Source organism: Fukomys damarensis, unplaced genomic scaffold (assembly GCF_012274545.1).
Source record: "Fukomys damarensis isolate Sample0158 unplaced genomic scaffold, DMR_v1.0_HiC HiC_scaffold_4, whole genome shotgun sequence".
Classification (NCBI taxonomy): domain Eukaryota; kingdom Metazoa; phylum Chordata; class Mammalia; order Rodentia; family Bathyergidae; genus Fukomys; species Fukomys damarensis.
The window spans coordinates 36,705,555-36,719,409 of NW_022900916.1; the positions used below are offsets into that span (position 1 = coordinate 36,705,555).

General features: G+C 35.0%; 1 protein-coding gene across 1 annotated transcript in view; it reads left to right on the forward strand.

The window, feature by feature from the left end:
• Copg2 (COPI coat complex subunit gamma 2) overlaps positions 1-13,855 on the forward strand; it is a 136,216-nt gene that overhangs the window by 57,175 nt on the left and 65,186 nt on the right. Inside the window, exons 10-12 of the mRNA XM_010633522.3 lie at positions 6,063-6,196; positions 6,829-6,896; positions 8,096-8,284. Coding sequence (XP_010631824.1) covers positions 6,063-6,196; positions 6,829-6,896; positions 8,096-8,284 — 391 coding nt within the window. The remainder of the gene's footprint in view (positions 1-6,062; positions 6,197-6,828; positions 6,897-8,095; positions 8,285-13,855) is intronic.

The window sequence follows — 13,855 nt, forward strand, 5'->3', positions numbered from 1 at the left end:
GTAGATGGGGAGAGGAGGAGGGGGTGAAGGGGGGGCAGAGCTAAGGGGAAAAAATGAGAATCAAGACTTGCCATGTAGAGGTACATGATCCCAACAATGTGACTGTACTGTATCCCTAAAATGTACCAATAAACTCAATAAAATTTAAAAAAAATGTATATATATATATATATATAAATATATATCTAGACCAGTGACTGCAAATCTTTTAGAACTTTCATTGATAACAGCCTGTTGCAGCACATAGGTTTGCCACCACTGCTGTAGAGTTTAACACCAGAATTCCTAATAAAACAGCATTTATTTTCTTTTTGTTGCTTATCCTTTATTTTCTTGTAGTGTTCTTTTGAAGTGTAAAGGTTTTAAATTTTGATGATGTTTATTTTATGAATGTTTCCTTTGACCAGTTGTGGTTTTGGTATCGTATCTAAGAATTGTCCAGTTCAAGGTTGAAAAGACTTCAAGATTTTTTGGTAGAAGTTTAATAGCTTTAGCTTTTACATTTAGGATTGTAGTTTGGTGTTAATTTTGGTGTGTGATGATGTGGAGGTCTAAGTTAATTTAAAACAAATAAACATTCAGTTTTCCCAGCACCACTTGGTGAAAACCATCCTTTCCATTTTGAATTGTCTTGGCCTCCCTTTTGTTTGTTTGTTTGTTTGTTTTTGGTACCGGGGATTGAACTTGGCCTCCCTTTTGACAGTGAGCTGATTGTGAATGCAGTGAAATACCTAGTTCTGTGCAGTGGATACAAATATTTGTTTTCTTGCCAATACTGCACAATCTTGAGTATAAAGCTTTATATATAGTAAGTTTGAAGTTGGAAAATACAAGTTTTTCAAAATTGTTTTGACTATTCTACGTCCTTTGCATATCCATGTAACTTTTAGGATCAACTCCGAATTTCTACAAGAAAAAACCCTGCTGTTTTTTTGCTAAGAATTGCACTGAATAGAACAGTAGATCTATTTAAAATAAATTACTGCCAGAGAGTCATCATCTTGATTATAGAGTCTTCCAGTCAATGAACAGACTATTTCTTTACTTAGTTCTCAGGATTGTGTAGTTTCCAGTATAAAATGCTTATGTTTGTTTTATTAACTATATTTTATGCTATTGTGAATGAAATTATTTTATTAATTTCATTTTGCATTTTTTGTTGTCGGTATAGAAACATAGTTGGTTTTCCTGTGTTGATCTTGTGTCCTATAACAGTGGCATGCTCCTTTAGTTCAGTGAGTTTGCATATATGTGTATGTATTCCTTGGGATTTCCTATGTACAGGATCATGCGATGTGTGAACAAAGAGAGTTTTACTTTTTTTTCTTTTCAAACTGGATGTCTAATTGTTTTGTCCCTGATTATATTGGCTCAAGGCTTTAGTACAGTATTGAGTAGAAGTGATGAAAGCAGATGTCCTTGCCTGGTCCTTGATTTTAGAAGGAAAGCATTAAGTGTGGCATTAGTTGTGGGTTTTCTGAAGATGGTCTTTATCCAGTTGAGGATATATTTTCTGCCACTAGTTTTGGAGAAGTTGTTTATTTGTTTGTATGTTTGTTTCAATAATCGATGGGTGATAGATTTTGTCATTTGCTTTTTCTGCCCAAATTAAGATAATTATGTGATTTTCATCCTTTATATTATTAATTTGGTATATCTGATGAATTTATTTTCTGATTTTTAAAACTTTATATTCCTGTGATTGATAGTACTTAATTGTGATGGATAATTCTTTTTATATATTAGAAGATTCAGTATGCTGATGTTTTATTAGATGTTTATGTTAGGAATATTGTTCTGTAGTTGTGTGAATTTTTGTCAGACTGGCATCATAAAACTAATTGATTTATGTTTTCTTTTTGTTTCTTTTCTTTGCTAAAAGAGTTTGTGAAAGCTTAGTATTATTTAGTAGCATTAACCAGTGAAGCAATTTAGATCTGTGCTTTTCTTTGAGGGATGATTTTTAAGTGACTGAGTAGAAATTTAGGCTGTTTATTAAGTCTGTTTTAGTTGTTTGTTATTCCTAGATATTTATTTCATTTAAGCTGATTTGTTGGCATATAGTTGGTCAGATTTTCTTATTAACTTTTTACTTGCTCTGTGATCAGTAGTGATGTCTCTTTAATTTCTGATTTTGGTAATTTGGGTTCTTTTTCTCCCTTGGTGAGCCTAGCTGAAGTTTTGTCAGTTTTGTTGATCTTTTCAAAGAATCAACTTTGTGAGCTGGGCATAGTGGCACATACTTGTAATCACAACACTCTGAGAGGTTGAGGGAAGACAATTGCAAATTTGAGTTGAGCTTGAGCAACTTTGCAACCTAGCAAGAGACTGTCTCAAAAAAAAAAAAAAAGATTTGAGAACGTAACTCAGTGTGAGGGGTTTAATCCCCAATAACAGAAACAGAAAACAACTTTATGTTTCATTAAGTTTTCTATAACTCTCTTGACCTATGCTCCAATGTTTATTTTTTTTTCTCTACTTTCACTGGACCATTTACTCTTCTTTTTCATTTTTCTTGTTCCTCTTCTTCTTCCTCTTCTGTAACCTTCCCTTTTTCTCCCCTCCTTTTTTTTTTTTTTTTTTTTTAAGTGCTGGGGATACAGCCCAGGGACTCATATGTGCAAGACAAGTAGTCTACCACTGAGCTACATCCTCAGCCTTCCTAATTTTGAGACCATGTCTTGCTAAATTCCCCAGGGTAGGCTTGAACTTGTAATCTTCCTGTCTTTGCCTCCCAAGTAGCTGGGAATGTAGGCATCCACCGCCGTGCTTGGTGTTGTCTAATTTCATAATGTGGAAGCTTAGGTTATTTAGACCTTTTTTATTTTCTTCTGTAGGTCCTCCCTGCCTCACCCCCAGTACTGGGGATCAAACTTAGGACCTTGCGCTTGCAAGACAGGTGCGCAGTGCCACTGAGCTAAATCCCTGGCCCAAGGTTTTTAAGATACATTTTCCCCATGCCATTGCTTTAATTAAAGCAATGTGCTTTATGTGTTGTTTTCATTTTTATTCATCATATATTTTTTCATTCTAATTTAATTTGTTCATGATCCATGGGTTATTTAGAGATTGTTGTTTAATTTCCAAATATTTGAGGATTTCCCTGATTTCTTTTTTTTGTTGTTGACTTATAACCTAATTTAGATGTAGTTGGAGAATATGCTTTGCATGTTTTCTGTCCCTTTAAATATATTGAGACTTTTTTATGATCTGACAACCATGTATCCTTGGAAATGGTCTCTACTTGAAAAGGATGTGTATTTTGTAATTATTGTGTTGAATGTCTTATATAATCAGTTAGAGTGAGTTGGTTGTGAAAGCCTCTATATCCTTGATGATTTCCTGTCTAGTTGTTTTATCAATTATTGGGTAGTTATAGACAATTCCAATATTTTAATTTTTATTTTTATTAGTACATGATAATTACATTCATCATGAGGAGGTGGTATATGTACATAACACATCTTAATTTTTTTTACATCCCCTTCCTCTCTCTCTTCTTCTCCTTCCACCTATTTTTTGTTGTTGTTCCTCTCTTCTTCTTTGATTGCTTTCTTTTGAGTTAACTAGCTATTTTTAATGTGTCATTTAAATTTATCAATATTTTAACTTTTCTTTTTAGTTGTTGCTATAGGGATTTGAATTTACCACTTTACTTCAGATTTATATTAACTTAATTCCATTAAAATATTGAACCTTTGTTCCAGTAGATTTTCTTCTCCCTTCTGTTTGCTGTTATTGTCATGTGTTGTTGTGTTTTTATTTACTTATTTTGGGGGGTGCGTACCGGAGATCGAACTCAGGTCCTGGTGCTTACAAGGCAGGCGGCAGAACCACTGAGCTATATCCCCGGCCCCGTGTTGTTGTGTATTGTTGTGAATCTACTAATAATGTTATAATTATTTCTTCATACAATTTTAAGTACTCTAGTTAAGGAAAAATGACACAATAATCTATAGAATCTTTTTTAATCAATTCACATATTTATAATTTCTGAAGCTCTTTGATTATGTCACTGGAGTCAGTCTTTCAGTCTAAAATGTTCTTCTTTGAGTATTTTATGTAAAGTAAATCTCTTAATATCAAATTCATTCTTTGCTTATCTGGGGATGTATTTGTTAGACTTCATTTGGAGGACAATTTTGCCAAACATAGAAGTCTTGTCTCACCAGGCCTTAGTTAATGCCTGCTTGTAATCTCATCCTCTGGAGACTGGGGAAAAAAGGAAAAGGAAAGAAAAAATGCTTTTTTTTTTCCCAGCAATTTGGATAAGGCATTTTACTTTTCAGCTTCCATTGTTTCAGGTGTGACATCAGTCATTGATTATATTGATTTTCCACTACACGGTGTGATATGTTGTTTTTATCTTGCTACTGGTGACATTTTTCTTTTTATGTACTCACTATGACTATGGTATATCTATGTGTGGATCTGTTTGTGTGTATTGTACTTGAGAATTGTTGCCTCTTGAGAATGTAGATTAATGGTTTTTATCAAGTTTGGGAGGTTTTCAGCCAAGTGTTTTACCAAGTGTTCTTTTTGCCCTTCATCTCCTTTCCTTCTAGGATTCCTGTTATACAAAGTTGCTATGCCCTCCCTTTTTTTTTTATATTGCGCAGGTCTTCAAATCTCATTTTTCTTCCCTTTTTTATTTTTTGTGGCTGGTTTACCTCACTTAATCTGTCTTCTAGTTTACTGGTTCTTTCATCTGCCAGTGATAATCTCTGCTTTTTCTGTCGTACTTTCCAAATCTGAAATATTTATTTGGTTTCTTTTAAAAAATTCATATCATTATCGATAGTCTCTCTTTGATGAGATGTTGTTAGACTTCCCTTTAATTTTTTTTTTTTTTTCAGTACTAGGGATTGGACCCAGGGCCTTCATACTGAGCTATGTACGCTCCCATCGCCTCCTATTTGTTCTTTACTTTTTATTTTTTAAGACAGGGTCTTGCTATGTTGCCATGTTGTGCAGGCTGGGCTTGAATTTGTGATCTTAGGCTTAGCATCCCAGAATACTGGAATTACAGATATGTGCCACCACACCCAGTTTACTTCACTTTAAATCTTTAGACATGACATACTTTAATTCTTTGAACATATTTGTATTAGCTGATTTAAAGTTTTTGCCTATTAAGTATAACATTTGGTCTTCCTCAAGTGTAGTTTCTTTTTCTTTTTCCTTTTTTTAGGTATTATTTCAGTTGACTTTTTTCCTCTGCATATGAGCCATATTTTACTATTGTACATACTTTATATTTCTCATAATTTTTTTGTCAAAAACATGACTATATCATTTTATCTTTTATATTATTAATGTAGTGTGTAACCTGAATTGACTTTCTGATGTTAAGCCAACTTTGCTAGGCTGCTGGCTTTCACACCTCCTGTGGTTCTGAGGCTGCCGGTTTTCAAGGTTACAATGAAACTAGGAAGAAAGACCCAATGATAAATGTAACTGTACTGTATACTTAAAAAGTACCAATAAACTCAATGAAAGAAAACTAGGAAGGAGGAAAAGGAGATTCAGAGCAGGCATGTTAAACAACAGAAAGCTCGCCATTTTTACCAGGAAGCTTTTATTCTTTTTTTTTTTTTTTCTTTTTATTGAGTTTATTGGTACAATCTAGGTATACAGTACAGTTACATTCATCATTGGGATTCTGTACCTTTACATAATAGGTCTTGATTCTCATTTTTTCCCCTTTTCCCTGCCCTCCCTTCACCCCCTCCTCCCCTCCCCATTTACAAACTTTATTTCCACTTTTTCAGTTTCTCATATTTTTTTCCTCTCCCTTATTACCTTTCCCCCACCCTTCCCACTTCAGGAAGCTTTTATTCTTGAGTAAATGCTCATAGTATTGTTGCACATTTTGATTAATTGCTAGAATTGTGAAAATTTTGGTTTTGACAATTCTTTGCCATTGCTTTTTGAAGGATTGAATTTTCAGTGATCCTTTATTTATTATTCCACAAGGGCATCTTAGTCTGCTTGTGCTTTTAACCACTATGTATATTATCTATTTGATATCTAAATAACTACATATATGCATTTATTGGCAGCCATGAAAGTCCTCTCTTTGATTTCATTGAAAGCTGCTTGCGAAATAAACATGAAATGGTTATTTATGAAGCTGCATCTGCTATTATCCATCTTCCTAACTGTACTGCAAGAGAGTTGGCACCTGCAGTCTCAGGTTCGTTATATATTTGATAACTGATTTTTGTTTATATTCTTCAAGTTTTTAAGTTTGATAGGTCTGCAGAATTAAAAATGATTTTTGAAACTTAGCTCTGTATATGTAGTCTTTGTATTCTGATAATATACATGTGGATACTTTTAATTGTTCTTTATTACTTTTTCTGAAGTTTGTATTTCCCCATATAAAACTTTTGAAAGAATTTTACTTAGGAGACAAATAACTTTAATGTTTTTGATTTTCTTTAATGTTTAGAAAGTCCATTATAATGCCTATAATCCCAGTACTCTGGAGGCTGAGGTAGGAGGATCACTGTGAGTACGAGACCAGCCTGGGCTACAAAGTGAGTTCCAGGTCAGTCTCAACTACACAGTGAGACCCTTGTCTCAAAAACAAAACAAAACAAAAGTATATTTTCTATTATTATAAAGCTTTAATAGCTGAACAAAAAGTTTTTCTCTCTTTGAACCCCACACAAAGACATCCTTTTCATGTAAATTTTTGATGCTGTGATCTAATTTCTTTACACATATTTTGATTGTGATTCATTATGTGTTTTCAGCTGGATGGTATATGATGATAAATGATAAAATGAACAATATTTGAATGGTTTTTGTTTGTTTTTTCAGTTCTTCAACTTTTCTGTAGCTCTCCTAAGCCAGCCTTGAGATATGCAGCTGTGAGGACCTTGAACAAGGTAGGATTGCTTTGCTATCTGTGGCCTTTTGTATCAGTGCTTGATAAAACATTAAATGTGAAGAAGCATTTGGCTTTTTTTTTAAGGTTAGTATATATGACTTGTGGGCTTTACTTCTATACCTCATTTGTATCTGTGTACTTGGTTATGGCCATTTTTACTAATATTTCACAGAAAGTTATAACACATTTCTTCTAAGCACTTTATGTTCAAGATTTGCACTGTTCAATGTGGTGGGCATTCACTGCAAATGGTATATAATTTAAATTAATTAAGTAACAAATGTAGTCCCTTAGCCATTTCTTGTGCTCATAGCCATATGTAATTAATGAATATCATATTAGTTCAGATCTATCAGTCCCTCATCTATAATCTTAGGGCCAGCTAAATGTGTCTCAGAATTCAGGTTTTTGTGAATTTTGGAAAGGCAATATGGTGTTTTCTCTTCTGGTACTAACCAGTTCCAGGGTCCTGGAGCAGAGCCCCACCACAAAGACACATTGATATTTCTGCACAAAGCCTGTGACTATCCTTGCTAAGTGGGTAAATGAAGATTGAGTTTTTCATTCGCTTGGGCCATGTTTCACCGTGTATTTCTCTGTGTATTGTTATGACAGTGTTTTGCAGGGTGTTTTCATGTTGTCAAGATCATAGATTAGGGATTCTTTACCATTGTAGGGTGGGAAGAAGCAGGACACCATCAGCACCAGCGAGAGAGCTTAAGGATGGCCATCTGTGGCCAGGGCCATCCAGTTTTGCATTATTACAGAAGTAGGACTAGAGTGCAGCTCAGGACTGGAGCACTTGCCTACCATGCATGAGGCCCTGGGTTCATTCCCAGCACCACACACCCACACACCCACACACACACACTGCAAAAGCCTGCTAATTACAGAAGTGTTTTCTAATTGCTATTAGCAGTCTTTATTGAGCGGTTTTACCATGGTAGGTCCTGTCCCAAAGATCCTAATAACATTTGGTAGAGTAGACATACATATGCTATAAGAAAATACAGATCTGTGTTATGAAGGTTATACTTACTGTACTGTGGTAATTAATAATTTATCAAATGATATACCTTATTAATTATAAACAATTATATTTAACCTATCCTGTACTCTTTAGATTGCCACTTAATTAAAATTTTAAGTTTTGGCCTTTACAACTTAACTTTTTCTGTTTTCTTGCCCTTCCACAAGGTGGCAATGAAGCACCCTTCTGCTGTTACTGCCTGCAATCTGGATTTAGAAAACTTAATCACAGATTCAAACAGAAGTATTGCTACCCTAGCCATTACTACACTGCTCAAAACAGGAAGTGAGAGCAGTGTAGATAGGCTCATGAAGCAGATATCTTCTTTTGTGTCTGAAATTTCAGATGAGTTCAAGGTGAGAGTTTACACTTGATTATGTTCTTCCTAAGGCTTGCCTATTTCTTTTCTTAACTGTCTTTTGAGGAAAAAAAATGTTAAATTTATCAATTTTTTCTTTAGTGCTATGTTCTATCTAAATAACTTTTATGTACTTCCAAGTCATAAAAATCTCTCGTGTTTTATTTTAAATGCTTTGTCAGTTTATCTTTCATATTTTGGTCCATGATATCTTGAATTAATGTTTGTATGATAAGTTTAGTGTTTTTCTGTATTCATAACCAGTTTTTCCAAATTTTGTGTTTGTTGAAAAGACTTCCTTTCTCCTTCAGAGTACTTTGGCATCTTTGTCTGAAAAGTACATAACTAATTGTTTATTCATAGTATGTACAAATCTCTTACTAAACGTTTACATATTAACTTGGCATCCTCTGACCTGCTGAATTGTCTTGCTGCTTCTAATTATCATTAAATATATTCCTCAACATTATCTTATAAATAACCCTGTGTTCTGTAACTAGACAGTTTTGCTTCTTTTTATTTTTTCCCCCAGTACCAGGGATTGAACTTAGGACCTTGCACTTACTTGCAAGGCAGGCGTGGTGCCACTGAGCTAAATCCCCAGGCAACTTCTTTATTTGCAATCCAAACGTCTTTCTTTTTTTTCTTACATTATTAACGTAGCCCACATATTTAAGTGCACAATTTTTATCCTTAGGGAACTTTAAAATGTTATGAAGGTTGTTATTGCAGCTGTTTTTAAAATAAACGGATTATTGGGAAAGTAGGCTTGTAAAAATAATGTTTTAGCATAAGAATTGGCAAACTTTTCTCCAGAGGGCCATAAAATAAAATTTAGGCTTCCTAGGCTCCTCTGTTATAACTTTTTAAAAAGGTCAAAAACATCTTAGCTCTCAGAATTTGGGATGCAGGCAAGATTGGGTTATAGTTTAATGGCTTCAGTTTTAGAAATTTATAATGTTTATATACACCAAAATATTGTTAATGAGAATGTGGAGCAATAGATATCTTATATATTCCTGTGTCCATCAATATTTAGTAAAACTGAAGATCTGAGAATTACAATTCCATTTTTGGAACCATAAGATCATTTCAGTGATGTTACATATTAACTTTTGCAACTATCCTGTTGATCAAATGCAGATTTTGTACAATATAACATGTAAGTACTAAAAAGCAAGCAAAACTAAATTATATATGTTGCTTGTGAATACATTTGGTAAACTTGAAGAAAAGCAAGAAGATGGTAAAAATATTCAGGAGACTGATCATTGCTGACAAGGAAGCATGGGATATGACCAGGAAGGGCAAGGGCAGGAATTTCAGATACTGAGAACCTACTGTTGGGAAGCAAGTTTAAGGAGTCAGGGATGCATCTTAAAGTTTGAGTTATATCAAATATTGTATCACTCAAAAACTTATCAATGTAAATCTTCATATTCATAGATAAATATTTACTCCTCTGTCTCTTATATTCTTGGGAAAGAATGGCTGTTATTCCACATGTACTTTTTTTTTTTTTTTTTTTTTTTTTTTTTTTTTTTTTTTTTTTTTTTTGGTACCCGGGATTGAACCCGGGTCCTTGTGCTTGTGAAGCAGGCAGCGAAACCACTGAGCTAAATCCCTGGCCCTGGCTGTTATTCCAGACTGCTCTTTTGTCCATTTTCTGTCAGTGGTGGAAAATATAGCATTGAAAGGTGACTGGCCTAACAACTAAGTCACATAGTGAGTTAGCAGCACTGCCAAGACCAAAAACTAGATTTTCTAATTTTAAATGCATCCATTTTGCTTCTGTATCTGCTACCTAAAGCTTTGATGTTTGTATCCTTAAGCAGATGAAGGTCTGCTAAAGACTTTAACCTCTTGTTTTGATTTGTTAAAAAAATTGCCTTTTCTGACATCTTTGCATTCAGACATTCATTGTGTCAGTTAACATAAAAATGTTATGAAAACATTATGAAAGCTGTATTTCCATTTTTTCTTTTCTCATTTTTTCCCTACTTCCCTTTCCTCCATCCTGCTCCCTATACTTCCCCTTCCCCTTTGAAACTTTTCTTCCTATTTCACATTATCTATAGATATTACACATTTTGGTCCAAGATATATCATGTACAGGTACAAATCCTCAATTATGAATGTGATCATAATGTATACCTAAAATCTACTAATAAACTTACAGGAAAAAATCATAAAAGTTCACCAATTGGATATCCATGTGGGAAAAAAGTAAATCCTAACCCATACCTCACACCATACACAGAAATCGATTCCAGGTGAGTTGTAGTCCTTAATGTACAAAGCAAGACAAAAGTTTTAGAAGAAAACGTAGAACATCTTCATGACCCTGGTGTAAGAAAAATAGTTTTAAAATATGATACAAAGGAAATTTGATAAATTAGACTTGATTAAAGAATTTCCATTTAACAAAACAAAATAAAAGCATAAAGAATGTGAAAAAGCAAGCCACAGAGTGGAAATGCTTGCAATACATACACAGGTTAGCTTTAAAAGTGTCAATTTGAAAATGTTACAAAATAACTCAAGTCAAAAAGAAAAAGACATAAAGAAGGTACAAAATCTTAGACTGTGTTTAATAAAGGATATGCAAATGACAACATATGAAAAATTTACAAGCATCAGGAAAATCACAGTTAAAGTTCTAATTAATGTGGTTACTATAAAGGCTGAAATGAAAAAGTCAGGAAATAAACATTGATGAAGATCAAAACTTTCATACAATGAGTGTAAATTAAGTTAGTACAGACATTTACTAAAGTTGAAGAAATGCATATCCCTTGACCCACCAGTTTCACACCAAAGTATATTTCCAGGGCTGGGGATTTAGCTCAGTGGTTCCGCTGCCTGCCTCGCAAGCACAAGGACCCCAGTTCAATTCCCCGGTACCAAAAAAACCCGAAAAAACAAAACAAAGTATATTTCCAACAGAAATGTATACACAGGGTACATCTTATTTTTTTTACAAGGTCATTTTAATTGTCAGTCCAAGGTAAGAGAATAACTTGAGGAATCAAAATTCCTGGGTTTTAATCCTGATTTTGTCACTTATTGAATATGTGACCTAAGGTGAATCATGTAAACTCCTACTGTCTCAGGTCCCTTAGCTCTACTGTGAAGATAATGACAGTGCCTGTGTACTAGGGTTGGTATGAAATCTAAATAAAATAAGAGTCAAGCATGATATTTCCGTGTAGTTGTTATTGCTGTTTTATATGAAGATAGAGTGGAAAGAACTACTGGTCCAAATTAATTTTTTAAATTTTCTCATATAGAATAGTTGAATACTAAGATACTTGAATTTGTTTCTTCTCCTCCTCCTCCTCCTCCTCCCTCCTCCCTCCTCCTTCTTCCTCCTTCCTCCTCCTTCTTCCTCCTTCCTCCTTCCTCCTTCCTCCTTCCTTCTTCCTTCTTCCTCTCCCCTCAGTGCAGAGATATAAATCTTTTGTAATATGGATAGTCTCATTTGTTTCAGGTTGCTTTAAGTTTTGGAGTTTTTTCCCTTCCCATTTTAAGATGCAGTTTAATTTTTTAATGTGTAGAATATTATAATACCTTCAAAAGTCATGGTTATACAAAGAAGTATATCTTTAAAAAGTCAGTTCCTTCAACCTCTCTCATAAGTAGACCAGTTTATTTCAGGTTTACTTTTTTAGTGGATTTCTAAAATAAAGGAAAGAGATACATATGTGTTGCTTACTTTGTCTTTTATTGTAATGAAAAATAGCATACTATAGATTTCCTTTAAGCTGTGCTTTCCGTAACCCAAAAATATGTACTTGGAATTACTCTAAATCACTCTAAATCATTCCTTATTTTTATTTATAGCTATGTGATACCCCACCAGGTGTATGTAATATAGTTTATTGAAGCAAATTCCTATTTAGGTAGATTGCAGTATTTTGCAGTTGCAAATAAAGCTGGGTGGATACCTCTACGCATTTGTTCCCCCCTGCCCCAGTACACTGGAGGTATATCCTAAGGGTAAATTCCTTCAAACTCCTATGAAGTGTAAATAAGTATAGTTTGGTGAGAATGCTGCATTCTACTGGCAGTATTTTAGAGTGTCTCGTGTCCCATAGTCTTACCAGTAGTGTAATTTTTTTTAAGCTTTTGAAGTTTTGCCAACTTTTTGGGTAAGAAATGTTATCTCAGTGTAGTTTTGTATTACTGTTATGATGAGGAAAATTAAGCATCTTTTAGTATTTTCAAAAGTTGCGAGATTTTCAATTGGAATTTTTTTGGAGGGTTTTCTGATCCAATAAGTCAACCTACTTGTATTTCTAGGTGATTTTTGGGGGGTGGCAGTATGTGAAGGATATTAGTTCTTTGTCTGTGAAACATGTTGTGGATATTTTCTCCCTGTTTGTCATTTCTCTTGGTTTTTTTCTTGTGATGTGTTTTTTCGTGTAAAAGTGTATTTTTATGTACTCAAATTTGTCAGTCTTTTATTGTACTTAACTTGTGAGTCATTGTGAAAGGGGTCTCGAGCCCCCTTTGGGTGCCCCTTATCCAATTATGCCACTCATGCACCGAGAGGTCCGGCAGGAGATTTTTATTATAGGGAGGCGAGTGGGAGGCAGGAAGGCAGAGAGCGAGAGAGCGAGAAGAGGAAGTACTGGGATATAGGGCAGGCAACGGAAGATCCTTCCTTGGAAGAAGCAGTCTTTGTTATCCTATCGCAAGCCAGGTTGTCTTTTGAATTTCGCGCTTTACAATTTCGGCGGGAGAAAGGACTCAGAGTCAGGAAAGAACCCGGAAGTAAGATATAAAATGGCTGGGGGGGGTTATATTTTAACATGTGCGATCTCCTAACATTCCCCACTCTTTGATTTTGGATGACAATTGACAGCCAACATGTCCATGGCAGGTGGAAAAAGGGGCAGAGAGCCTGTCTTCTGTATCTACTTCCTGCTGAATTGGGGCAACGAATCAACCTAGGGGGCTGGGGTAGCCTGATGTGCAGTTGGCTGTGCTGTCGTTGGGCGTGGATGAGCTGACGGTCATTGGAGTTATCTGTAAGAAAAACTTAAACATACAGGTTGGTCAGTGAGGAGGGGAACTGAAGCCGGATTTTAGTCGAGGGGAGACTCTAAGAACTGAGGTGAGTCATTTTAGAAATAATGAAGAGTAAAAGGAAAGTGAAAGTCTCAATTTTGTCTGGTGTGAACTGACAAAGGGATCCCTGGAGCCAGGCCTCAGAGACCCAACTGGTTATCTGCGGAACCGGACAAGGGTGTGAAGCCATCCAACATAGATCGGGGAGCAGTTTTTTAGGAACTCTCTGAACCTGGTGAAGATCCAGATGGACGGTTGGTTCTGGAGAGTTCCATATGAAGGAAGTTTCAGCAATGTTTGGATCCTGTGGCCTTAGCATCGACTGGTGAGCCGTCTGTGTGGAGACCTGGGTGGAGAGCTGGTTAGTGTCCCTGTCCTCAGCAGGGATGTGTTGGTACTGTTGACGAAGTACCATGAGTCTGACTGCATTCATTCTATGTTGAATGAAAGCAGTTAGTCTGTTAATTATGCAGTGTCCTACCATTAGCAGAATTAA